Source organism: Pseudonaja textilis, chromosome 2, assembly GCF_049901715.1.
Source record: "Pseudonaja textilis isolate UNSWEBS1 chromosome 2, rPseTex1.2, whole genome shotgun sequence".
NCBI lineage: Eukaryota > Metazoa > Chordata > Lepidosauria > Squamata > Elapidae > Pseudonaja > Pseudonaja textilis.
The window spans coordinates 236,948,164-236,975,001 of NC_141991.1; the positions used below are offsets into that span (position 1 = coordinate 236,948,164).

Genomic DNA, 26,838 nt, shown 5'->3' on the forward strand with positions numbered 1-26,838 from the left:
TCCACTATTTAAGGAGTTGCATTGGTTGCAAGTTGGCTTCTGGGTATAATTTAAGATGCTGTATGTCACCTTTAAGGTCCTACATGGATTCAAATGGAGTGATTTACATAGAGTTAAATTTGACAGATAAATATGTTTGACAAATAAAATATCTCAGGAAGTGACTTCTATACTCATCTGCCTCTGCAACTGAAAATGAAAATGAATTGGGTTGATTCCTTCCAAATCCTTTCTATACACAAATGCCATTGTGTTGTGCAAACTTAGCTGTTATGGCTCGCATGGCAGTGAATATTTCACATGACCCATAATATCGGGTCTCTCATTTTCTCTCTCTCTCTCTCAAGTTATAATAATCTTCTTTTTATAATCTATTGTATTCTAATTATCAACATCAGAAATCAGAAGTAACGTTTTACTCAAAAAGTTCATTTTCATTGAATCGAGTGGAGTTCATTTTCTGATAGTAATAGGTTTAGTTAGATGCTTTAAAATCTTAATTCATAAAAGCTTACCAAAAAGCATTTCAAAAAGCTTCCTTGGAGAATAGTTACTCTACCTTCGTTCCCCTGGGAAAAATGTGAAAGTAGTATATTTCCCCATTGAAAACACTGTTAGCACAGCGTTTTGTAGGTCTGATAGCAAGAGGAAGTCATTTGGTAGCCTCAGGGGAGTGTTCAAGCCTTGATCCAGAGGAAATGCAAGTCTCTGAAGAACATGATGTGTTGTGTGGTTTGAAATTGTCTGTGAATCAAAAAATTAAAAAAGGATGCAATTTTGTCGGGTATTACTACACTATGACTTTCCTCGCTCACCTATCCACTGCCGCTGCTCTTCTGAATGTGTAAAACCCAGTACACAGGGGTGGGATTCTACCAGTTCACACCTATTCGCTAGAACCAGTTGTTACCATTCTAAGCAGTTCGGAGAACCAGTTGTTAGAAGAAATTACTGGCCTAATCCTGTAAGGAAGGCAGGAAGGAAACATTCTGGTGTTGCTTACAGAAACTGCCTCTCCATTAACCCTCATTACATTCTTGGCAGGACTAGACTTCCTGTCTCAGAAATGTCTGTGGAGTTTTTTTTCCCCTCCTTTGCTGGTACTTTGCTTGTGTGGAGGGACTGTAATGTGTTTTTAGGGAGTGTAATTGTATATAGGAAAGACCTTGGAAGACTGGGCAAAGAGATACCAAGGGAATGATCAAGTAAGAGTCAGCATAGCCCACAACCCTTATAGTGGTTGGGACAAAAAACTCAGAAGAGACTCTCCCTAATTTCTTTAGCTGTAAATGATGTAGGGGGAGAGAATTTTACTTTCAGACTTGTAAGATTCTATCAATGAAGTTTTACAATAAAGTAGAATTACAGTAGCTCATCTAGCTGTGATTCCTATCTGCTTTAGCCCGTGAAGCTGACAGGTACAGAAAACTCTGTGGTCTCAGGAATGGGATGGAGAAGCAACAGATGGGCCACTGACTTACTGCTCAATTGGAATAGTGTTCTAATATAAATCCTATCTAGTCCCTTGCCTGGATCATGAGGCAAGAAGAATAGTTGAACAAAGATCACTTACTATCTAATCAAATTGTCTGGTACTGTATGCTTTGAGAGGGGAAGTCAAAAGAATATCAGGCAATAGCCTGATCTTCCAACAAGATTACATTTTATTCAACTGTACACAAAGTCAAAAGTATCATTTCAATTGATGTTTAATTTTTCTTTACAAATAATTATTTTATTTCCACAGTATGAAGGTGATATTCGAGTTCTGTACACTACTACCATATCTAAAGCACCATCCCCCAAGAAAAGAGGTTCCAAAGATTTGCAAGTCAAGCCAGGAGAACTGGTTGAGGTTATTCAAGAGGTGGATGATACTAAAGTGCTTTGTAGGAATGAAGAAGGAAAATGTAAGTACTAACACAGAATGGAAGAAAATAAGTTATGAAAACCAGAAGTGGTCACTGTAGCCATCCAAATATTGTTGAACTCCAACTTTCATCAGCCTTAATGCTTATGGCCAAACATAAGAAATGATGGGACTCACAATCCAATAACAGTCAAAGGGCAATAAAAGTATATAGGAACTTTGTACATTCAAGATCATTGTGAGCCATACAGGCATTACTAGCAATAGCTCAAAAGATTTTCAGATTAATTACAGAACATAATTATTTTGAACACTGCTGAATATTTTTATTTAATAAATAATATGTCCTTACTAAGCTCCTATTGCTGTTTTTCCATTGAGACTAATCTATTGATGGTTAAAATAAACACCTCCTTTCTAAAAAGAAAAATTGGTTTCAGAGAATATTCATCTATATCTGGAGGGAAGGGCTGGGTTTATATGTTACATTAAGCCACAGCTTGTTTAACCAGGTCTTGTTCATTAAACTCTAGTTGGAAAGTTATATTATAATTATAAGCCAAGCTTTATAAACTACATTGATTCAATGCCCAGGGTCAAGCCCAGGGGTGAGATTCTATTGGTTTGGCTTGGTTCAGGTGAACTGGTTCACTCTGACAATCAGCCGTTGAGCCCGGCTGCTCACCCTGGTTCTAGTCTGTGTTTTATTTCTGGGTTTTCCAGCTGAGCTGATTTGCGTGGCCCAGGAGATCGCTGCACATCAGCTGTTTTACACACAGGGCTTGCAGCAAAAGGTGGGTTGTAAATGCTGCGTGCGCATGTGAAGCGCACGCTCACTGAACCAGTTGTTACACTGGTTGAATCCCACCCCTAGCCAAGCCAAACAGATGCCATTATTCACTTAGCGTGATTCCTGAATCTAGATATTTATGTAGTTCTTAGCCACAAATTTGGGGAATTGCTAGGTTCTTGGCCAGCACCAGCCCAAATACAATTTTTAATACTGTGCTAGCAGTAGTAGCTGTTTTGTGTTGGGAAAAAAGAAATTTGCCTATATATTTGTGTGAGCATTCCTCTAAGCCAAACAGTAAAGATAGCAAAGTCATTTATAAGAGAAAGTAGATTTATTTAAGGCAATTGTCAAAGTGTGACTGGTGGTACTTTTATAGTGGGGTGTCCATGTGACTTTTGCTTGACAAAGACTTTTTTGTTTCCATTACTATGTTCAAGTAGAAGATTTACAGGAACAAGGAAAAAAATAGAACTACTGTATTTACAGTAGTGTGTTCAAACTTCCAGTACAAAGTTTCTTCCTCCTTCCTGTCTCTCTCTAAAAGCTCTAACTTTATCTATCTCTTTCCCAGAGCTATTGGCTTAGTTGCTTAGTCACCAACTCCCCCAGCTCCTCCCAATTTGGGGCTTCCTCCAGATCCCCACATGACCTTCTGCAGGCAGCCACCGCTCTCTCTATCTCTCTATCTCTTAGGGTTTGGTAAAACACATCCCTTTGTCCAGGTTTTGGCTTCTCTTTTCCCAACCAACATTTTTAAACCCCTCCCTCTCTCTGGGGCAGGTAATTGGTCAGAACCTTCCCAGTGATATCTCATTCCAGCAGTGGTGGTATGCTACCGGTTTGGCCCGGTTCGACCTGATACGGCCAATCTGGTAGCAAAAATTGCTACTGGTTGGACTGAACCAGTAGTAAAAAAAAAAAAAAACCTCCAGCAATCATCTGAGAGGAGAAAGTAGAGAAAAGTGCAGGATCAACCTTCCCACTTGCCCCTGCACTTTTCTGTTCCTTATTCTCTCAGCTGATTGGCACTACAGGCCTCAGCTGGTGTTTGGAAAGCTGCGCGCCACATTAGGTGCTTGCACATGTAATCACCGAACCAGTTGTGGAACAGGTAGGATCCCACTGCTGCATTCCAGCCACCAACTTCCCGTAGGGTTTCTCCAAAGGTTCTCTCTCTGTCTTGATACTAGAAAACAGCCAGCTTCAAACATGGCAATGTGTTCCTCCACAACTAAGAAGGTCAGGCCTTTAGACTCCCCCACTTTCAACACTAAGCTTGGCCAATAAAAATACTACCTCCACCTGCCTCACAAGAGTCCTGATTAGCAGCAAGGCAGCTCATCTGTTTCCGTGACAGCACAGCTACAACTCAAGGCCATACCTGAACCTCTCTCCGTCTTTTTCTTTCTTTCTTTCTTTCTTTCTTTCTTTCTTTCTTTCTTTCTTTCTTTCTTTCTTTCTTTCTTTCTTTCTTTCTTTCTTTCTTTCCCAGCACCAGCAGCCATCCTGTCCAAACAAACCATATTCCACAGCTAATATATGATAAAGAGGAGAGGTTCTTGCTGTTCTCTGAGCTTGGTTATTGTTGTTGTTGTTGCAGATGTTTCATTACCCAAAGTAGGTAATATCATCAGTGCTAGTAAATAGTTGGGTTTGTTCTGAGATTATATTCTAATGCAGGGATGTCAAACTCACAGCCCGTAGGCTGGATGCGTCATGTGCTGGCCCCGCCCCTGCCCGGTTTAGAGAAGGGGAAAAAAGTCCCAATATGTCACGTGATGATGCCATGACAACGTGAGTTTGACAGCCCTGTTCTAGTGGCTTGCCCTATCAGTATTGGTAGGCATAGTCTTGGAGATTCTTTTGTTGGGTTGTTTACTGTTAGATCGTTTGGCAGTATTTTGATTGGGGTTTACTTTTGTTGTTGTTTACTTTTTGACTGTTAGACAGATGTTAGTCTTGGAGTTAATTTATGCTCATCTGGGTGTTGAATAGTTGTGGGGGAGATGTGTGATGACCCAGGGTGGGGATACAAAATAAATACAGTCACAAAAACCCAGTGAAGCCCCTTTTATTCCTTCACTTTGCTTCCAAGCTCCAAATGTCCTTGATGGAAGACAAAAAACTCCCACACAAGCAGTTACAAGAAGGAGGGAAAAAATAACACAAAACAGGCAATATAAGGGCTGAAGGATATCCACAGATAACAGAACATACGCTGGAAAGGACGCCAAACTCAGAGAGGAACCATAAACTAGAGATATTTCCACACTTTGTTTCCACCGTTCTCCTGTACACATGTCTGTCCTTTTATTCAGTTGTCACAGCTGCAGCCCATGAAGAGGATCAAGGCCCTCTCCTCCTGAGTAGACCACGCCTCTCCCTTATCCTCTCCTCCCTGTATGCCCTAGGATGGAGAGGAGATAGGCCTGGGTCTTCCTCTGACTGCCCAGCCGGCCTCTGCCCTTCCCCAGCCTCCTCCACAATCTCCAGAGCCACACTTCCACTCCCTGTTGGCTGTTCCTCCTCTCCCTCAGAGTCAGTCTCCACCAGCAGCATGACAAGATGTTCTGGTCTTTTTGTTCCCATTTTGGCTTGTTGCTTAGTATGTAGATGTTGTTTCTTTCTGTGTATCTAGATTTCATGTATTCATGCTCTGGAACAAAGGCAGAAGGAAGACTCTGAGATTAGCAGTCTCAGAAGACAAAAGATTGGTTAAAGTGAAAGACAAGGGGACACTGAGTGAATCCATAACTCTCTGTCTACACCCCAACACTCCACATGGTCAGAAGGAATTGAAGAGTCAGTGCCACTAACTCATACACTTTCAGTGCAGTAACAGTATAACAGAGTTGGAAGGGACCTTAGAGGTCTTCTAGTCCAGCCCCCTACTCAAACAGGAGACCCGACATCATTCTGGATAAATGGCTGCCCAGTCTTTTCATAAAGACCTCCAGTGATGATAGTATTGTGCTGCTTGGCTAATATCAAGGATTTGAAAAATAAACATACTTAAGCAATGTTAATGAATGCACTCAGGGAAAATCTTTATTTTATTTTATTTATTTATTTTTATTTGTCAATTACTTACAAGATAATAGGTGTAAGTAAAAACATAGTTATGAATACATGGTTACATATAAGAAAAATAAAAAATAAAAAAATATAAAAGAAACAATAGGACAAGGACGGTAGGCACATTGGTGCGCTTATGCACACCCCTACAGACCTCTTAGGAAAGGGGTGAGGTCAATAGTAGACAGTCTAAGATTAAAGTTTTGGGGGTTTGGGGAAAGACCACAGAGTCAGGTAGAGTATTCCAGACATTGACCACTCGGTTGCTGAAGTCGTATTTCCTGCAATCAAGTTTGGTGCAATTAACCTTGAGTTTGTATCTATTGTTTGCTCTTGTATTGTTATGGTTGAAGCTGAAGTATTCATTGACAGGTAGGACATTGCAATGTATGATTTTATATACCATACTTAGATCAGACCAAAGACGGCATAATTCAAGGTTTTCTAGGTCTAGAATTTCGAGTCTGGTGGCATAAGGTATTCTGCAACGAGTAGAGGAGTGGAGAACTCTTCTTGTGAAATATTTCTGGACTTTCTCAACTGTGCTAATATCAGATACGTAATGTGGGTTCCAGACTGATGAGCTGTATTCGAGTATTGGTCTAGCAAATGTTTTGTATGCTCTAGCTATTAGTGTAATATTACCAGAGAAAAACTCTGACTGGTTTGGTAAATCTTTCATACTAATGTTACATTTTAGTCTTCGTTAGTTTGCCATTTTTGTGATGTCATGGCTTATTCATAACAGTTTTTTTATCACCCTTCTGATACACTGGGACTTCAGTTCCTAAAATCTCTTTCTAGCATTGTGTAAAATGCAGGAGTTGTAGTCCCAACCTATTAAATTGAATTCTTTATTGTCATTGTACGTATATACACAGTAGACATACAACAAAATTCACATAACATCCAGAGACCAGACTCAACATGCACACACACATGACAATCCCCAAACATCTCCCCACCCACCAAAATTCCCCATCTCCTAAAAACACACAAGCATCCACATAACAGACCAAGTAATACTATTGGTAGTAGGTTATGGAAGGGAAACTTTTCACGCCCCATCTAATGTGGGCAAAATATAAATTTTGTTTGAATAATTATTAGAATTGATTAAGGAGCCACGAAATGATGGTGTTATGGCCAATTGCCCTTTTTTTCAGCATCATGCTGAATGAATGGCCATTTTAACTTGCTTTTCTGACTGCACCTGGATCTCATGAATAAGTCCGTTTGTTACACATCTCTTTCCCCAGGGAGGTATTAACAATTGGAATTTTAGGAATGCAGACTGCAGCTTGTGTGACCTTTCACTTTATTTCTCTACAAAGCCCCAAAAGCTGGCATTATAGCTCTGCTCCTTTGCCTTTCTCCTTTAAGTTCAAAACTCTTTTAACAACAGGGGATACTCCGAAATCAGGGTGAAATTATAGTATTTGCCTTCTGGAATCCAGATAATGCAGCACATCACTCCTCCCTTTAAGGATATGATTCATAAAATGATTTCAGTAAATATGATTACATGCCAATGTCCTAAAGCATAACTTGGCAATACTTTTGGTTCTCAAGGAGATTTCCTTTAAACATTTCATTCCTTCTGTGTTTTATCCAACATAACATGATTACTTGGTCTACCACATTAGAGTGCAGGATTAATGTGCAGAATGCACATTACCGGTGCAGGGCTTGCAGGAATTTTGCCAGCTTGTGTGAGCCATGTCAAGGGGCTCAAACATGACCTCCTATGTCCCCCCCCCCACCTCACCCAAGTTCTGTGACCTACCACCTGTCACCTGTTTCTATTTCCTCCTCTGATGCATCCTATTCCTGCTTGGAGAAGACTGAAAAAATTACTGTACAGAGTACAACAAATGTGCTGTAGCAGTTATAGGTATGAAAAAGGGGGTTGGTGGGATGGTCTGATCTAAGTATGGTATATAAAAATCATACATTGCAATGACTTACCTGTCAATGAATACTTCAGCTTCAATCATAACAACACAAGAGCACAAGAGGTAATATTTAGAGGAGTACTTGAGACAGGAGTATGGGAATAACAGTGATATGTCAGAGAATTGATTTAAAACAAATGTTATAAAAGTATCCAAGTAAAAACAGATTAAATTGAGTCCTAAATGATCTGTATAAAATTGGGGAAATGGTAGTACTGATGTCATAAGAGAAATGTCAAAATATGGATGTGGCTTCCTTATGAAGTGTTCGTGTGATTTGTTTGCTACTTCTATGCCTGATAATTGGAAAAATTATTACTCAAAGGACAAATAATGAATTCAGGGAGGTTTGTTTGCTAAGAGTGTCTAGGAAGGAGTTTGGCAAAATTCTGACTAAAAGGATAAAAGTTGGGCAAATAAATAGCACATGCCAGATAATAATTCTACCAACCATCTTTTTGCTCTTCAGTAAATTATTCAGAAATGTATGTGTGTGTATTTTTAAAGGGAAAACTTGAAGGATTTGCAAAAAAAAATGAGCCAATAGATAAACGTTTATATCTTTGTGGATGATTAACTAAAAATGGAGAAATGGCTTATCTAAGAGATGTATATGGTAAAATATAAAGTGATAGGATGAAGACAGAATGGATGATGAATCAAAGTTGATTTCAAGGTTTCAAGGGTAGATTAATCATAGATTTGCACAAAGGAGGAGCAGCATCTATAGCTAATGCAGTGATTCCAAATTGACATGTGTGTGGATGACATCATGCAAATATTGCCCTTACATACCTGTGTCCTGGTGTCTGACACAAATATGTCCATTGCACTATTTGTGTGGTATTTTGTACATATTGTCATTTGTTTTACCCATCCTCTGAAAAACCTACTTATGAAAAAAAAAAGTGTTATGCTACTCTTAATTAACTTTCCCCCCTAATGGTCTACAACAACCTCCTAATCCTGAACATTCTTGAGATGTGTGGATTTTGGCAACATGTCATTGCTGACTGGGGATTTATGGGAGCTGAACACCAAATTGTACATCTAGAGAGCACCAGGGTTGGGAAAAACTGGTATGGGATTTATTGTTTAAACAGCAGCCACCCAGGAGGTTGACATTTTCAACCAGGCTATAGATCGGGATCTTTTCCCCGATTACTCAAACCATTTTAAATTCCAACAGCACATGTATAAAATTAAGTTTCTTTTCCCCCCAAATATTCAATATGTTATTCTTGCATTTATTATTGAACTTCTATTGCTTCTGTTTGGAAACATTCTTTTGAAGCTATAATTTGCCACTATTCATCATGATACAGAATCATTAGCAATGTTGCCACATTAATGATATTCTAATGTATTATTCTAAGCTAGGAGAAGTTTCACCTGCTAATATGTTCGCTTCTGTGTAAATTTTAGGAAAGCATGGGCATCTGTTGCATCAACCAGTTGCATTAAGTGGTTTATTTCTGGTTTTATTCTGTATTTCTCTTGTGGTGGGTGGAGGGAAACCCAGCCACATTTGATTATTACTGTGGGAGGAAGTATTGTATATCATGAAAAAAGGAACCTGCAGGCAATAGATGATGAGGGAAGGAAGTCCTACATCTACTGATGTTGTATCTGGTGCTATCTGACATAGAAGATGGCAGACTGTTGATAACCCAGTTGTCTCTCAAGTATAAGGAAATCATTGACAGGATGCTATGGGCCCTTTGGGTCATATCAGAGAACACGCTCCAAAAGAAGTAGTTGATATAAGTTGTAATAATAGAATCATAAAAGCCTGATGTCATCCCTTCTCCTCTCTTGCATTAAAAAAATTAATGTGGAGCTACTTTAAGTTTCTTTTCAATATTATTTTCTTTTCCTGCACTAAATCATATTTTGTAATTTCTGTGGTTCTTTTGTCTTTTTGTTTTTATTTTTAGCCTGCCTTTATTATTTTTATAAATAACTCAAGGCAGCAAACATATGCACTACTAAGACAAGTTTGAAAAACGTAGCTATAAACATGCTTCCCAAGAAAGGAAAAGTTATTGCCCTTTCTTTGACTTCCTGGAATTGAATCAGCTGGATATGAATAGAAAACTCTACAGAATCCCTGAATACATTCTTCTGATACTAAAACAGAATCAACATTCTGTAGGGAAAAAAAAACCAGTAATACCCCATCCTCTCTTACAAATAAAGACCGTCTGTTAGCTTCTACTGTACTTGAAATTTCCTCTAGCAAGCAATTTATTACAATATTTTTCTCTTATTTTATTCCCATTATATCTACAGCAGAGGGCAGCATCTAGCTAGCCAATCTTGTCTAATCTTAGAAAAAATAAGGACAATTCTTACTGATTTATTTGATTTATATTTCATTTTTATTTTACACAACTATGGGTGGCATGCCTATTAGGCATTGCCTAATGCTGCCTCCTCTTATTTTCCCCAGACCAACCATCCTGAAAAAAGTCCCAATTTTTTATGGTTGCCAAGAAATAGACACGGGCAGATCTGTATAATCAACACAAGCCAAACTCAAATCAAGGGTGTCTTTAATATTCATGCTTCATTCTGTCTGAACTAGAGTTTGTAATACAATTGATGCTTGGAAGCCTGTAAAGATGGTCCTGAGGTTGATACAGAGTGGAAGGATGAAGTTGAAATCTTTGAAGCTGAGTTTTTTGGGGGGGAATTATTAGCAATATCAGAAATTTTCCAATGCTTCACAAACACAGATTGTCTTCTGGCACTTCAAAGTCTAATCCAAGGGTGTCAAACTCGCAGCCCGTGGGCCAGATGTGTCACATGCTGGCCACACCCACTCCCATGTTAGTGAAGGGGAAAAAAGTCACGATCCGTCACGTGATGACAATGTGTTTGACATCCCTGGTCTAATCCAATTTATTTTATCATCACTTAGATTTCTGTGCATTGCAGTCAATTTTGTTGGATATGTGGCATATGGTCTTAACAGAGAAACATTTTGTATGTATAGTTTTTGACAGGGAAAAGAAGAAAAAACATTATAGTGAGAAAATGGTCAGGGATAAAATTATTCTGGAGACTAAAACATATGAAGAACAGTTGCAGGAACTAGGCTAGTCTAATGAAGAGAAGGACCAGGGGAGACATGATAGCAGTGTTCCAATATGTGAGGGGCTGTCACAGAGAGGAGTGGGTCAAACTATTTTCAAAGGCACCTGAAGGCCAGAGAGGAAATCATGGATGGAAACTGATCGAGGAGAGATTTAACCTTCAAATAAGGAGAAACTTTCTGACAGTGAGAACAATCAAACAATGGAACAGAAGTTCCCCTCGGAAGTTGTGGCAGCGCCATCACTTGAGACCTTCAAGAAGAGATTGGACTGCCATTTGTCAGAAATGGTGTAGGGTCTCCTGCTTGGGCAGGGGGTTGGACTAAATGACCTCCAAGGTCCTTTCCAACCCTGTTAATCTATATGCCTAGTAGTTATAGAGAGAGAGGATAACAATTACAATTCTTGGTTTTGTCAGGTTAGCCAAGTGCAGCAAATATACTATACATAATGTATATTTTCTACATCAAAATTTCATAAATAAATTACCATTTGAGCTTTTTGTTTTGAGGAAGTAGATTTATTGTTCAAAATGGGATGAACAGAAGAGGGAGATTGTTTAGTTCAGCTGAAAATCATTAGAAGACTCCAACATCATTCTCAATGGATCAAACATACCATAACTTGTTATGAACTGTCACAAATTAGTTGCATGTTTATTGAAACAATGTTAGTACCATATCTAGCTTCTCTTTGTCCATCCCTCACCTTTCCCCCTTATCTTTTCCCTTCTCGCTTCCTCTCTCCTCTCCACCCTTCTCCAACGTCTTTTTCCAGGTCGAAAATTGATGATGTACTCTAAAAGTTTTGTTTATGGCAAGGATTATTTTTAGATGAGAGAGAAAAGAAGATGAGAATACCCAAGATATGAGCTCATTTCCCCATGAGAGTCATAGTGAATTTGCAATCCTTCAGTTAAGGGGAAGTGGTTCTGCCCTAAAATGAATGACAGGAACTCCAATTTCAAAGGCCAAGGAGGGAGCTGTTTTATCAAACCTGGAATGTCTGCCCTGCAGTTTTTAAATGTAACTGTGAGGGCAGGAAGTTTGGGTTGGTTTTTTTTTTTCATATGAGAAACTCACCCTCCAAGGCTATATCAAATAAGCACAATTAATTGGTTAATTATATGCCATGGAGTTGTTTTGACTCCTAGTGACCACACAGATAGCTTTTCTCCAGGATGATCTCTTCTAACCTGGTCCTTCAGTTCTTCCAGTGATGCACTCATCACTATTTAATTAGGTCCATCTGCCTTGCTGGTGCTCCCCTTCTCTTTTCTCTGAGCTTTCCCAGCACTTAAGCTTTCTTCAGACAGTAGGATTTTGGATAATGTTCAGAAGTATAGCAATAGGAATTGCATTTAGACTTATACACACCACTTCACAGTGCTTTACAGCCTTCTCTGTGGTTTTACAGAGTCAGCATATTGCCCCCAACAATCTGAATCCTCATTTTACCCACCTCGGAACATTGGAAGGCTGAGTCAACCTTGAGCCTGTAAGATTTGAACTGCCAAATTGCAGGCAGCCAGTAGTCAGCAGAAGTAGCCTGCAGTACTGCATTCTAACCACTGCACCACCACAGTTCAACGTATGATAATTTGAGCCTGGTCGTTTGTATCTTGAATAGGTTGATTTGTCTGAGGATCCATTTCGTTGCATCCTTGGCTATCCATGGAATTTTTAGGCATCTTCTCCAACACTGAAGTTCAAATCATCAAAACTTATTTGTCTCCAACTTCTTCAAACCTTTCACTTCCATAGAGTGTCATAGGCAACATCATAGCTTGCATGGTTCTCTTTGGAGACATTTGAATATCTTTTTCTAGGTTTTCCTGGCTGTTCTATCAAGTGCTAATCTGCGATATGTTTCTTGACTGCATGGTCCTTTACTTTGGTGATTGATTCTAGAAATCAGAAGTTTTCTGGATAATAAATTAGCCCAATTCATTTTTTTTTTAAAGCCATTTTGAATGTTTTGCAGAAAATAGGGTGTTTCCAAGGTTTTCTAAAGCATGTGAACAAGATTCTGTTGTTGTTTGCACTATAATGCTGGCAAAGGGATAGAATTCTATGTTCATGATGCAATATTACCAGAACGCACGTATAGGTGCAGATGTATTAATAAATACATATATTGTGCAATAAACAGATAGAGCAGTGTATTTCCCTCTGCAGAAATTCTGCCACCATGTATTTCCCATGTTGTTGTCTTGGACCAAAAGAATAAGAAAGGGTCAGGAAAAGGTGGGGAGGAGACAGTCAGCGTACCCAGCCTTTCCTTCCTAGCTATAAGGCTTTCATTGCGAGAAGTAACCCCTCAATGATTACATGGTCCAGTCAAGCTGTCTTTTTTTCGGCTTCAAGAAGAATGGCAGAAAGGCATTATATGTAATCCTCAACTTACGACAGGAATTCACTCCAAGAATTCAGCCCTTATGGTCATAAGTTGTTGCCATCATAAGTTGAGGCATCACATAACCGAACCCAATTTTTTATATTATTTTGTGGCAGTTGTTAAATGAGACCATTTTCTCCAACGTGTATTTTTTTTTTTTTGCCAGAAAAAAAAGGAAGGAAATGTTGGAAACCAGGAGAAAATGTTGCAAATGTACAGTCATGTGATAATGCAAACTATTGTAAATGTGATCACATGACTCCAGGCATGTAGCTATCATAACTTCAAAAATAGGTTGTAAGTAGCTGTCGGAGGTAGGGGTGGAATCTGTCATAACTTTGGTCATTAAGCAATCAGTTGTAAGTCAAGGATTACCTGTATGATACCTTTGACTTTGGTAACTGGAGTTGGTGGGGGGGCAAAGTACAGGTTTTGGAAAATGGGATGAGGCAAAAATTCATGCCCATAGACCATCACATATTTCGAAGCTCTAGTGGAAATATTTCAAATATGATCTCATTATGTTGTCTCTGTTTGATATTATGAGCCCTAACTATTTGTCCCCTCCTATACTTTTACTCTCCAGAAAACTAGGGAGGGCCCCTTCTAAAACACTTTCCACACCCCTTTTCCTTCTGTGGGCTTAGATACTTTTTGCATGATGGCTGTCTCGGCTGCAGCTCTTTGTCCCGTTTCTCAAGGTCATTTCAACATACCCTTAATTGGCAGTTATGGTTTCATCAGGGGTGCGATTCAAAAATCCCAGCAACCGGTTCGCTGCCCACTTGCTGGGTGGGTGTAGCTATGATGGGTGTGGCCTACCAGAACTTCCAGGAGGGCCATTTTTCGCCTTCCGAAGAGTCCATAGGCTTCCCTCGGGCCTCTGGGAGGGTAAAAATGGCCTCCCCCGGGCTCTGGAGATCCTTCAGAAGCCAGAAACAGGCCGAGAAACTTCTGGAAGGCCCATTTTTCCCCCTCCCAGACCGTGCACTTACCTGCATCAAAAATGGGCTGAGATTTCTGGGAGGAATGGGTGGGATGGATGGGGCCAGCCAGTCAGTTCAAATACTGGTTCAGCAAACCAGATGCAAATTTAACACTCAGTTTGCCCGAACTGGTCTGAACCGTTAGAATCCCACCCCCGGGTTTCATCTCCCGACTAAGAGGTTTCCTAGCAGGTCTTCCAAGGAGGGGGAAGTTTTGCCATGTGTTTAATTCTCAACCATAGGAACCATAATGCAGACAACTAGCCAAAAGAAGCATAAGGAAGATGTGTGTTTTGTTGAAGGATCAGTGACCATCTACTTGTGAGACAGTGATTTTGACTGTTGCTCAGAGTTCTGAGATTGGTACAAATAAATGTTTATGAATTATCTTCAAACTGCTTTTGTGGAATTGGGAAATGGAAGCACCGGTAGAACTATTTGGTGAAGAGCAGCTTGTCTCTGTGATTTTAGTGGATCATCACTGAGTTTGGTTTTGATTCAGTTCAAAAACAGAGCAAGTCATGTGAGAAAAAGCCTTTTGTCTGATTTCTATGCATGACTGTAAAATAGAGAAAAGTAATGTTTATAATGGGTGGAATTGGCTCATTTTTATCCCATGGATGGACAACTTGTCATCATACAGCATACTCTTCATTGCAACAAAATGCCAATATATCTCATTTGGTCTTGATGGAACTCAAAGATAACAAACAGTATTTTTGTATTAGAATTTTCTTCTGTCTGGATTTCTTAGCTGAGATGTCATTTAAGTTGAAAATAATTATATATATATATATATGATTTAATTTTTCAGATGGCTACATCCGAAGAAGCTGTCTAGTGCATGAGTAAGTGCAATAATTTCACAGTTAATCTTTCTCTGTCTCTCAGAATGGTCAAAACATAGTCTTAAAATGTTTATATTTGAGAAGATGGGATTAGCAAAATATATATATATTGCTTCTTCTCAATTCTAATCTACCTAAAGTAACTAAATTCATATTTTCTCTTTCTAAATTTACAGAGATGAAGAAATATATGATGATATTGCTGATGGTAAGATATATACTATAAGTAAAATTGAATTGTAATGATTAAGAATGAAGGTAACTGAAATGTTTTTCTATAGGTTTATTTTTAATTGGAAGGATGGAAAGTTTTTATCCAAAACTGATTTTTTTTTCATTTTTTCCTCTTTCATAGATTTATACGACAATGATTAGCTCCAGACCTCATCTTGGCAGTCTTCACCTTTTCTGATTGGTGGATATAAGAAAGTTATTATTCAGACTTAGGATTTATGTGTATGTACAAAAGATTTGGTTAAGCTATCCCACCAGTTTCTGGACAGTGAAGCAGGTTTTATCGCAGAAGCATGATAACATTACACAAATATGTTCTTGATTTGCAACCGTCAGCCAAATCTTCAAATTGGAATGTTATTAAATCAGTGTTGGGTGTGGGATAACTTGACAGCTTAATAAATTCCCCAACACAACCCAAAATATTCTATTTAGCATGCTACAGATTAAACCAGCAATTTGCATGTACAATACTCCTTCTCATATTCATACAATGGGCTTTGGAAATGTCCCAATGTGCCCACAGATGTGATACCTGACCTTCATCTGTTCTATATTATTTTTACCTACTCATACCACAGAACCATGGAATTGGAAGCAGCCAGCTAATTCAACCTGCTATTGAACTGAGTTATAGGAAGGCAGAATCTGCCTTCCTATAACTCAGAAATGGGCAACCAATATCTTGCAGTTGTGCCTCTGCAATTCAGTGGGAAAACAAGCTAAATTTCAGAGGCAAGGTTTCAACCTGGTTTTTTTTTAAATATTTGGGGTGGTTTTAAGAATGGAAATGAAAAGGGTTTATCTGTAGGAGGATTTCTGTTCCCATCTCCATCCTTAAAATCTCCCCAAAAGCTGAAGAATGAGCCATGCCTTCTTTGGTGATGCCACATTATTGGATTGCCTCCTGTGGATCTTTCAAAAATTGAGATGTGGCCATTCAGCCTTCCAACATTGTTCATCTCCATTTGAAAGTTAAGACAAGTATTCCATTTTACGTTAGGATGATAGAGAGCAGAACCTGGCTTTTTTAAAGCTCAACATCCCTTCCTGTATTAGAAGAACAGTATCATTTCCCCCCAGTTTTCTCACAGTCCCTCAAAACTGTGAAAGTCCTTTCAAAATGCTTGTGGTTTTTTTTTTTTTATTCACCTGAGTTTTTCTAAACCTTTCTTAAAAAGTGACTACCAGTATCAAAACTGGAAGTATTCAGTATCTTTTGGAACTTTGAATTAAGTAAGTAAATCAGGGTTCAGTTATTCACAGGAAAGTGATCAATAACGATGACTACTATCTACTCATCTGGCAATAATGTGGGGTACTATGAATCATACTTCACCTACATCTTGAGAGCCACAAATTCTCTTTCTCAAACTTACTTGGTCAGTTGTATTATATTCGGTCAGTTACTTGGTCAGTTGTATTACTTACTTGGTCAGTTGTATTCTTTGTAGCATATTCCCACAGGAGCACGGTCTGCTTTTCGGATCATTGAACGCCACTTTGCAAGGACACCTGCGTCTCCAGGGTCCACATATTGTATTAGTGTACTGTATCTATATGATTCTAATAAATAAATAGTTATCTCCTTCTTCCTCTACCACTAAGAGAATTGTATACTTTTAGGACACTTTTATATTAGGGATTTGTGCCATTTTGGGACCAGCTCTGGATCTAGTTGGTTTCATACATCATGTAGTTTGGGAAAATGAGTCAAGGTATTTTTGATTCTGCTGTTTTTCTTGAAATTGTTGAAAAAGTGGCACAGTATTATTCCAATTGCTAAATCACTACCAACCTAACAGTGATTCTATTTTTGCAGTCTGTCTCAGGAATTCAAGCCAGTCATAATGTATTCCTCTACCCTATCCGTGAAGAAGTTCAGCATCCTGTTCCTGGAGCTGGTCTCTTCCTTTATGTTTAAAATATATTTTAGAACTTTTTTTTTCTTGACTCTCCAAGTCCAGCTCCTACTGGGGAAAAAAACCTAACCTCAAAATTGCCAGCATTATGATCATTGCACCCCACATATGTTTTTAAAATATGATAGAGGAGTGCCAATAAAACACATGGGAAACTGTGGGAAAAGTTCAGTGCTTTTGTTTATGTTTCTAATAATCAACATTCCTTCATATAGCTGCCCACAATAGCAAATCTCCAGAAAATGCATATATGTATGTATGTATGTATGTATGTATGTATGTATGTAGGTTTAGGTGTGTTTGGGTATTTCCTGTGTACGATGGTGTTCGAACAATGGGATGGTTGTGATGATATCCTTTGCACTCTCTTATACTCTTAGTAAGCTAAAGGGAAAGGCACTAACTGGGTTGTGGAGTATTGATGTGTTTTCTACATTCTAATGTCAGCAGAAATGAAAATGAAGGTTGGATTCAAAATGATTTCTGAGGGACTTGGAATTGAAAATAGTTGTAGCACAGAAGTGCCTTGTGCATACAATTTATTTTCTTCTACAAAATCTCTTTTCTTTTTTCTCTCGGTCTCCCTCATGCACACATTACTTTTACATGCTTTCTGCCTATTTTTCTAAAAGAGATGGCATAACAGCCAATAGATTAATTCTCTTTATGACTGCCATTAGTCTGTACCATTCCTTAGACTTGTACGTAAACATCAAATCTAGAATAAACTTTGTTAGAATATTAAGAACATTGCTTTTGAATTCTTAATGATACATTCCTGTGATTTGTTTTCAATTTGTAAATAAGAGTGAGAATTTTGCTTCTCATCGCTACTTTTACTTGTTTCCTCACTCACTTCCTAAAAATCGACATTTAGACCCAACAATTTCTGCAAAGTAAAAAAAATAACCCAAGCTTCACTTCAACCTTATTTTCTTCCTATTTTCATTTTCTTATCATCTAACAATCTGATTTACTTGTAAGTTGCTTGCTTTTGATCTATTTTAATAACTGTCTTAGTGTTACTGACAACATACTTCTTACCTTGTCTGGTTTCTTCTTATTTTCAATTGGACAAGACTTCTACATTTTTTTCCAATGGGTTAAGAGAGGCACATTTTCTAGGAACAGAAAGGCTGCAGGATTTAGGGATTGAAAGTAACATGTCTTGTCAAATCATTCGAGGTGGCCCTTGTTTCAGCAAAAACATAACCCAGAACAGTTTTTGTTGTTATGGGGTTTAAGCTCAAACAAAGGGAATCCCAGAATACTTTTATGTGGGGAGGGAAAGGCTGGCATGTATCAATTCCTTTCCCCTCAACAGCTCCCTTCACAGCAAATTGTAAAGAATGAAGCTGGCAAGAACCAGCATGGAAAGGAGTCATGTGACCCTGAACAAATGCTTCCAAATCTGAGAGTTGTGAAGAAAATAGCTAAAATTACCTAGGCTTCAGAGGTGGTATTCAGCAGGTTCTGACCATTTCTGGAGAACCAGTAGTGGAAATTTTGAGTAGTTCAGAGAACCAGCAAATACCACCTCTTGACTGGCCCTGCCCCCATTTATTCTCTGCCTCCTGAGTCCCAGCTGATTGGCTGAGTCTTCTTTGGTTGCCTTGCACAGGAGAATGGAGCTGGAAAGCAGGCTAGTGGGGTGGGGAGGGAATGGGGATTTTGCAGTATCCTTCCACTGCCATGCCCACAAAGCCACACCCACAGAACCGGTAGTGAAAAGTTTTTGAATTCCATCACTGCTAGGCTTGCAATGGAGACCTAGAGTTTAGTTCCTGACTGTGGTGTTCAGTATCTGAAGAGCTGAGATTTATTGATGCATCTGACATGAAGACTGACATTCACTCATCCATCCATCTCAAAATTTCCAGCACCAAACTTCATTTCCTCCACTCTATCTGCCAATGTCCCAGAACAGTACAACAGTACCACCTTCTGGCCTGCAAACTTCCCTAACGGGAACATGTTAGTCCATACGCCGAAGAGAACAGCCCCATTTCATTCTGAACATGACCCATCCAAAACTATTCAATGTAGTATACCCAATAGTGATTGTTTCTAGTATAAAATACAGCATATACAAATAATTGTACAAAGACCTTCCATAACCCACTCTTTCTCTTTCCATTCTCAACCCACTCTTTCTCTTTGTATTCAACCCTCCTGGTAAAGACAAATGACTAAGCACTTTATGAGATTAGATACAGGACTGGCGACTGGGTGGCCTCTATGTTGTAGAATAAGGGTCTTCAAACTTGGCAAGTTTAAGATTTGTGGACTTCAACTCCCAGAATTCCTGAGCTAACATGACTGGAGGAGGAATTCTGGGACTTGAAGTCCACAAGTCTTCAAGCTGTCAAGTTTGAAGACCCCTGTTGTAGAATGTAGTCTAAAATAATTCACCATGTATTTTACTGGTAGTCCTTGACTATAACCATTCATTTAATGACAGCTCAATGGTGCTGAAAAAAAAGTGACAACCAGTTATTGCTCTTACATTCATTGCACCATCCCCCATCACATGCTCAAAATTCAAACACTTGGCAAACAGCATATATTTAGGATGGTTGCAGTGCCTGAGGGTCATGGGATCACCATTTGGGACCTTCCCAGCAGCTTCCAACAAAGGGAAGCTGGATTTGCTTAGCAACCATGTGATTCACTTAACAACTGCAGTGATTCACTTAACTGTGGCCAAAGGGTCATAAAATCAGGCATGATTCACTTAAAAACCACCTGCAATGGAAATTCTGGCATCTATTGTGGTTGTAAGTTAAGGACTATGTCATACCCCTGTCGGAATCTGATTCTGAGGGGGAGGCTGAGCACTGACAGGGAGTGGGAATGTGGCTCCAGTGGTTGTGGAAGAAACTGGGCAAGGGCAAAGTCCGGCTGGGCAGAGCAGGGGAGAGGTAGAGCAAGGCAGAGGGAATTTAGAAGATCCAGGCCCACCTCCTCTTCATCCTAGGGCATGCAGGGAAGAATGGAGAAGGGAGCAACGTGAGTTGCATGGCTTATGGGGGAGGAAAGGGTCCTGATTCCCTTTATTAGCTGCAGCTGGGAACACAGTGTTTAAAAAGGGAGTTTGTGCACAGCAACTTGTTGGAAGCAAATCATGAGTTATCTTTTATTGTCAAGGCTTATCTGGGTTACTGGTGTCTTCCCAACTGTATGTGTTTTGTTGGCCTTTGAAGTCTGCAATTCCTTATCCTGCCCTGTCCAGCTAATTGCTGCAGCATGGTTTGTGTGTATTTTCATTTACAGTTTATATGTACTTCATTTTTGGACTGAATTTCCTCCACTTAAAGACTGTTTTTGGGAGAGTTTTTTCTCCAGCCAAAGGTAACTGGACACTGGGGGCAAAGCTGGAGGTTTTAAAGGGACTTTGCTTACTTATGTGACTGTGTTGCCTTTGTGCCACGCCCCAGGTGATCACAAACTACCTGTATATGTGAACAAGTTATGTTATTTGTCTGACATCCTTTTGAAAAGATTAAAGGAGTTTCCATCTAATGATTCTCTGACATCATCCTGCTAACAGTGGCAAAGAATCCTCCTTAAATGGGGAGGAAACCGTTTTAACAGAAAAAGTAGGGAAATAGTTGCCCATCCACACACAGCCTGGGACAATGTTTAGAGACAGCACTGATTACAGGAGAAACAAATAGAGGATACTAGGTCCACAAGGTTATTGATCATAGGATAATCCTACGTAATTCATGGATCTTGACACATAACATGGTTCCAGCCTGCACAGCTGTTTCCAAGCTATACAAATATAGATGCAAAAATCTTTAGCATGACAGATAGAATATGACTTCCATAGAGAATTAATGAGCTTCTTTGGTAAAGTTATGACAATTACTTTTTCTAAAAAAAAAAAAAAATCAACGATAGTCCATGTAATTTATGCATTTCTTAACATTTTCTTTTGTGTTTAGATTCTATCCTTGGAACTCTTGACTTAATTATAGTAGCATGTTGCTATGGCATCCAGGAGCCTGGGGTTATACATTATATTATATTTTTATTCTTCATAGATTTTGTTCTTAAACTTGTTCTGGAAAAAAATAAAGATTTCAAGTTTTCTACATGGTGGTTTGCTATTTCTCATTTCTTCATTTCATACTTCCCTTAAATAGGCACCAAGCTATCAGGCATCATTGCCACTAAACAGTTATCAATTAAATTTTGTAAGCAAATCAACGCAATTTTAATCCAGCATGCATTCAGCCCTTAACATAGCACTTTTATGATATTCTTTTAATTTTGCATAATTGTTGTTGCTCTGAATTTGTACCACAGTCAAGTCTTCAGGATTGGGGCAGGTTATAACTATTGGAAAAGAAAATAAATAAGTGATAATCAGAGACAATGGAATTGGCTGCAAATTGTACTGATGAGCTCAAACATTCAACAGGGTTAACATATTCTGCTAATTAATTGTAGCTTGTCTGTTTACTTAACAAAGTGTACATTTTGTACAAACTAAGCAACTATGGTTTGTTTAACAATAACTTTTAAAAAATGTTATATGTACCCCTCACATTTCTTTCCTGCCCCACCTTTCCACACAAGCACACAGAAAGACCTATGTACTGCATGTACTCTGGATGTCACACACAAAAAGGTTCCTTAGTATAGTTAAGGCAAAATTATACAGTGTAAACAGGAAGCATTTGACATTTTCCGAAGAAAAACCAATCATTTTTCAGAGTAAAACCACACTTAGAAGTGAGAAACCTTACATTTAAGTTGTCATCAGTACTGTTTTTATTTTTTAAAATACCACTTAGCATGCAGCTGATAAAATGTTTTTTAAAATGTTGTTAAACCAATCACTGTATTTCAAGGTTTAAGTTGTAATAGCTCTAGATAGATGGATTCCAGTCCTATCCAGCATTTAGCATGGATCTAACATCAGAGAAAGGGGTTTATCCTTCAGCATGAAATGTCTTGAGGATGTTTAAAAAAAATCCAGACTACCAATCCAGCTAGTTCGGTAATTTTCTTGTTAACTTCTGATTATCAAATTTGGGTGGGTGTGGGTGTGGGTGTGGGTGTGTGGGTGTGTACAAAATATAAAAGGAACATCACAACGTCATCTCATGGTTTACAGTAATTCCTATGTGTCTCTGGAAATTCTCAATCATCCAGGTCATCTTACTTTGGATAATCAATTAAAATGGTTATTTTTATAGGCAAGGTATTGTATACATGGACTGCCATTTGTCAGAAATGGTGTAGGGTCTCCTGCTTGGGCGGGGGGTTGGACTAGATGACCTACAAGCTCCCTTCCAACTCTGTTCATCTGTTAATAAATACATACTGAAATCCTGTGCTTAAATTGCAGACTGGGATTTACTTCCTAGTGGCTATGTTACCAGTATGAGCAACTTTTTTTAGGCTCAGGCCTAATTAATACTTAAATTGAAAGCCCTAGGCAGTGCCAGAGTTTGTTACACTAAAAAATAAAAGAAACATTCCAGAAAAAACCTATGGCAAACCATTTGCTCTTCCCCCCAACCACCAAAACTACACGGGCCTATCTACGAAGTCATCAGGAAATCATCAGGAGTTGAGTTCGACCCAAACAATTCTTTACCATTCAAAGGGCCCCAGGATACCATATTTGCTAATGTGTGGTAATAGATTATACCTACCAGTTCTGACACTTTCGACTTTTATCAGCTGAAATGAGTGTTTCTTAAACATATGTTGAGTTGTGTATTTATGAACATCTATTTCTCACAGAAATGGGATTCTGCCTCTAACACACAAGAAGTCAAAACCTATAGAGCCATTTGGAGACAATACTTGATGTTATTATATCAAATATCTGCAAAAGGGTTCCTATAACAAAGACCAATACAATGAGGAGGGATTACATGAACATTTTGTGTAAAGGAATATGGATGTATGATGTGTAAATAAAGAATGCAACACAGGTACAAGAATGGCGAAAGTGCATTTTTGAGAGAAATCTGACGTATTTTGGAATTACTGGAACCATGGAGTGTGGGTGTGGCTGTTCCACACTGGGCTGACCTCAGACTGGGATGAAGGTTCACTTACCAACATCACAACGATCCTAAACACACAGCCAAGACAACACAGGAGCTTAGGGACAAGTCTATGAGTGTCCTACAGTGGTGCAGCCAGAGCCCTGACTTGAACCCTATTGAACATCTCTGGAGGGACCTGAAAATACCTATCTACCAACAGTTGCCATCCAACCTGACTCAGCTTGAGAGGATTTGCAAGGAAGAATGGCAGAAAAATCCCCCAGTCCAGGTGTGCAAGGCCTGTCACCTCATACTCCAAAAGACTCAAGGCTGTAATTGCCACCAAAGGTGTTTCCACAAAGTACTGAGTGGAGGGTTTGAATACTTACGCCAATGCAATATTTGAGGTTTTTTTTTCTTTTTTAATAAATTTACATGCATTTCTAAACTTCTGTTTTCACTTTGTCATTATGGGGTACCGAGTGCAGATTAATGAGGAAAAAAATGAAGTTCCAAAACTGTAGAATCAGGCTGCAACCTATCAAAATTGACAACAGTGAAAGGGGGTCTGTATACTTTCTGAATGTACTATACAGTGTAACACAGCATGTGTTATGTGTGTGTGTGTAGGTCTAGGTGTGTTCGGGTCTTTTAAGATTTAAGAGTATCTTGGCGATGTTTCGGCGAGGTCCCACTCGCCATCCTCGCAGAAATGTCGCCAAGATACTCTTAATCTTACACGGGAAAAGACCCGAACATACCTAGACCTACATACCTGTACCCGTGAAATAAATAAATATATCTCAGCTGACACCATCAGGCTTCTGTATTGTGTATGTCTGTGAGTCAGACTTTCACAGCCGTTTCAGTTTTAAATTTGGGGCTAGCCTACTGCTGTGGTGGAATGGTTTTTTCTTCATCCTGATTGGTTGGGAGTCTTGGTCTGTGTTTATTGGTCTTGGAGTTTGCTGTGTTCTGCTTGATTGGTGTTTCTAATATCTTGTCTGTTTTGTGGCTTTTTTTGTCTTGATTGGCTGGCAACATTGTGTTCCTATATTGGAGGCTTTTAGTGCAGCTTGGCTCCGAATAAATGGACGGCTATCATTTATTAGGAAGCTAGGTTTCATCTGGGTGCCTGGTTGGGGTGTGTTTGAGCTGGAGGTATCAGGGGGGATCTGTTTGTGCCCGGGTGTTTGCCTGGCCTGTGATGTGGAGATTTTTTTGTTTGTGAGTGCAGGCTTCCGAATAATTGACAGTCTAGTGGAATCATCTCTTCTATTCATGCTTTCAGGTCTTTTTTCAATCTTTATGGCTTCTCTGATAATTCTGTGGCTGGGGTTTTCTATAGTGGTTAGGGTTTTGGTGCCACTGAAGTCGATGCTATGACCTGTTGCTTTCATTTTATACACACACACACACATGTATTTATTATTGGTCAATCATTAAGCCACAGCTAACACTCCATGACCGCATAGATTATAGCATGCCAGTCCCCACTTCCCCTAATGTCTCCCTAAATTTGCCCAAACCCATATTCACTGTTTCAATGACACACTCTGTCATCCTCTGCCTTCTTCTTTTCCTTTCAGTCTTTCCCAACATCAGTCTTTTCCAATGAATCCTCATTTGGTAGCCAAAGTACCGTACTTGCACTTTAGCTTCAGTATCTGTGCTTCCAAAGAAACATGTATACGTACATACAGATAACAGTTAATCAGAGTTGGAAGGGACCTTATAGGTCATCTAGTCCAACCCCCTGCCCAAGCGGGAGACCCTACTCCATTTCTGACAAATGGCAGTCCCATCTCTTCTTGAAAGTCTCAACTTCTGAGGGCAAGGTGTTCCATTGGTTGATATTCATACATATATACATATACACACAAAGTAGACACACACATACATAGTCATACATACAAAGTGTCATACACACATTCATATCCATCCACCCACACACAAAGTAAACACACACATGCATATTCAGACACATACATATTTATACACACATGCACACACACAAAGAAGCAGACATATTTATAAAACACATGCACATCCAAATATTTACCTAACCATACCCTATATAAGGACTGGCAGTGACTGGAAGCCACTGGGGGAAAAAGTAGATGAAGAGAACAGGAGCTAAATACAGGGAAATAGATGGATAGGGTCAGTGATATAAGAAAGGCATGTTGAATTGGTTAAGTACATAATATTGTTATTATTATTATTGATACCACTATAATTAACATCAATGTAATGAATATTGTTGTAAACATCTTTGATTATTATACCCTAAAAATGTTTGTGTATCCAGTCCACACACTGTTCGATTGAAATTGGAATTTTTATATGCTAAAAAAATAAAAAACATGGAACCAAAAAAAAAGAAAGTAGATAGGTACCCTAAGGAAGCTATCTATCCACGTGCGCGCACGCGAGCTACAAATCCCGAGCCGCGCACACCCAATTCCACCCAGAGCGGTAGAGAAGGCGATGCGGGCCCCGCCACCTGGCTAAAGGAGGGGCGGTGGCGGCGGCGGCACTGCTGCTTTCCCGCTCCCTCTTGGCCTTTCCAGGCAGCCCCCACTTCGAGAGGCACCGCTGACCGCGGGCGGGTCCCTTCCGCCCTCCTCCGGGAGCCCCCCAACAGCAGCAGCAGCAGCAGCGTCTCCGCCGCCGCCCCGCCCCGCCCTGCTCAGACTGCCGGCCCGAGCGCGTCCGGCGGGCGAAGTCAAGCGGCGTCTCTCCTCCGCCCGCTCTCGCGAGATCGGGCAAGGTTTCCGGTGTTGTGACTGCGGGACCGTAAACATGGCGGTGAGTCTCCGCGCCCGCTCGCTGAGGCACCTCCGCATCCGAGGTGAGGAGAACCTGGGCTAGGCCCAGACCGTGGCTGGCGGGCGGGCGGGGAAGGGGAAACGAGGCGAAGACGGCGCTGTCTCCGAGCTCTTCGTCCTCTCTCTTGCCTCAGCCCCGCTGCTCGGCGGCTCCCGGTGCGGCTTCCATCACTAACTGAAGCTCCTGCTCTTGTCTCTCCTTTCTCTCCCCCCACCTTTTCCAGGCCGGAACGACAGCGGCGAGGAGAACGTCCCCCTCGATCTCACCCGAGGTAACGGAAGGCCTGCCGACAGCTAAGCCAAGCCGGGCCGGGAACAATCAACCCCCCCCGCCTCCTCCTCTTGGGTTGCCGGCTCCCATTTTCAGAATGGGAGTGAATGGAATCTGGGTCTGAGAGGGTGTGGAGGCTCGTCGGGCGAGTCCTCCGTGGGGAGAAATGGGAGGGTCGCCTAAAGAGCACTGGGCAGCCGCTCCTCCCTTTCTCGAAGCGTCTCCCTTCGGAGATGGAAAGGTTGCCAATACACAACCGCCTCCTCCCTTACTTAAATCTTAAGCTTGTTTATTAGGATGGTTGGACAAGACTCCCCCCCCCCGCTCCTCCTCCCTCCCTCCCTCCCTTATTTAAAACTAAGCTTGGTCGGAGTGGTTCACTTCCCTGTGAGTAATATTTCATTCAGCCTGGTTGCGGTGTCTGAAGCGGACTTGTGGAGTGAATTAGTTCCTCATTGGGAAGCCCGGCCTTCCCATTACTGGTCTGAGCAAATTTGCAAGACGGTTGGCTCCGAAGAAATAAGCCTTCTCGTACACTCTGCGT

General features: G+C 40.1%; 2 protein-coding genes across 8 annotated transcripts in view; both read left to right on the top strand.

Annotated features, from left to right (window-relative positions):
- The window catches only part of FYB1 (FYN binding protein 1), a 71,958-nt gene extending 55,110 nt beyond the window's left edge, over positions 1 to 16,848 (top strand). For all 5 annotated transcript variants that reach the window (XR_015742386.1, XR_015742387.1, XR_015742389.1 and 2 more), the window contains 4 exons: positions 1,748 to 1,910; positions 14,989 to 15,022; positions 15,199 to 15,230; positions 15,378 to 16,848. Coding sequence is in view for 1 of the 5 variants with exons in the window: in XM_087927361.1 (XP_087783487.1) it covers positions 1,748 to 1,910; positions 14,989 to 15,022; positions 15,199 to 15,230; positions 15,378 to 15,397 (249 nt within the window). In the remaining 4 variants the exon portion in view is untranslated. The remainder of the gene's footprint in view (positions 1 to 1,747; positions 1,911 to 14,988; positions 15,023 to 15,198; positions 15,231 to 15,377) is intronic.
- A 9,109-nt stretch (positions 16,849 to 25,957) lies between these two features.
- The window catches only part of RICTOR (RPTOR independent companion of MTOR complex 2), a 49,196-nt gene continuing 48,315 nt past the window's right edge, over positions 25,958 to 26,838 (top strand). For 2 of the 3 annotated variants that reach the window (XM_087927358.1, XM_087927359.1), the window contains exons 1-2: positions 25,981 to 26,046; positions 26,248 to 26,295. In XM_087927358.1, the coding sequence (XP_087783484.1) occupies positions 25,998 to 26,046; positions 26,248 to 26,295 (97 nt within the window). In that variant the 5' untranslated portion in view covers positions 25,981 to 25,997. Of the gene's footprint in view, positions 26,047 to 26,247; positions 26,296 to 26,838 lie in introns of all 3 variants that reach the window. The other variant, XM_087927360.1, reaches the window with a different exon arrangement.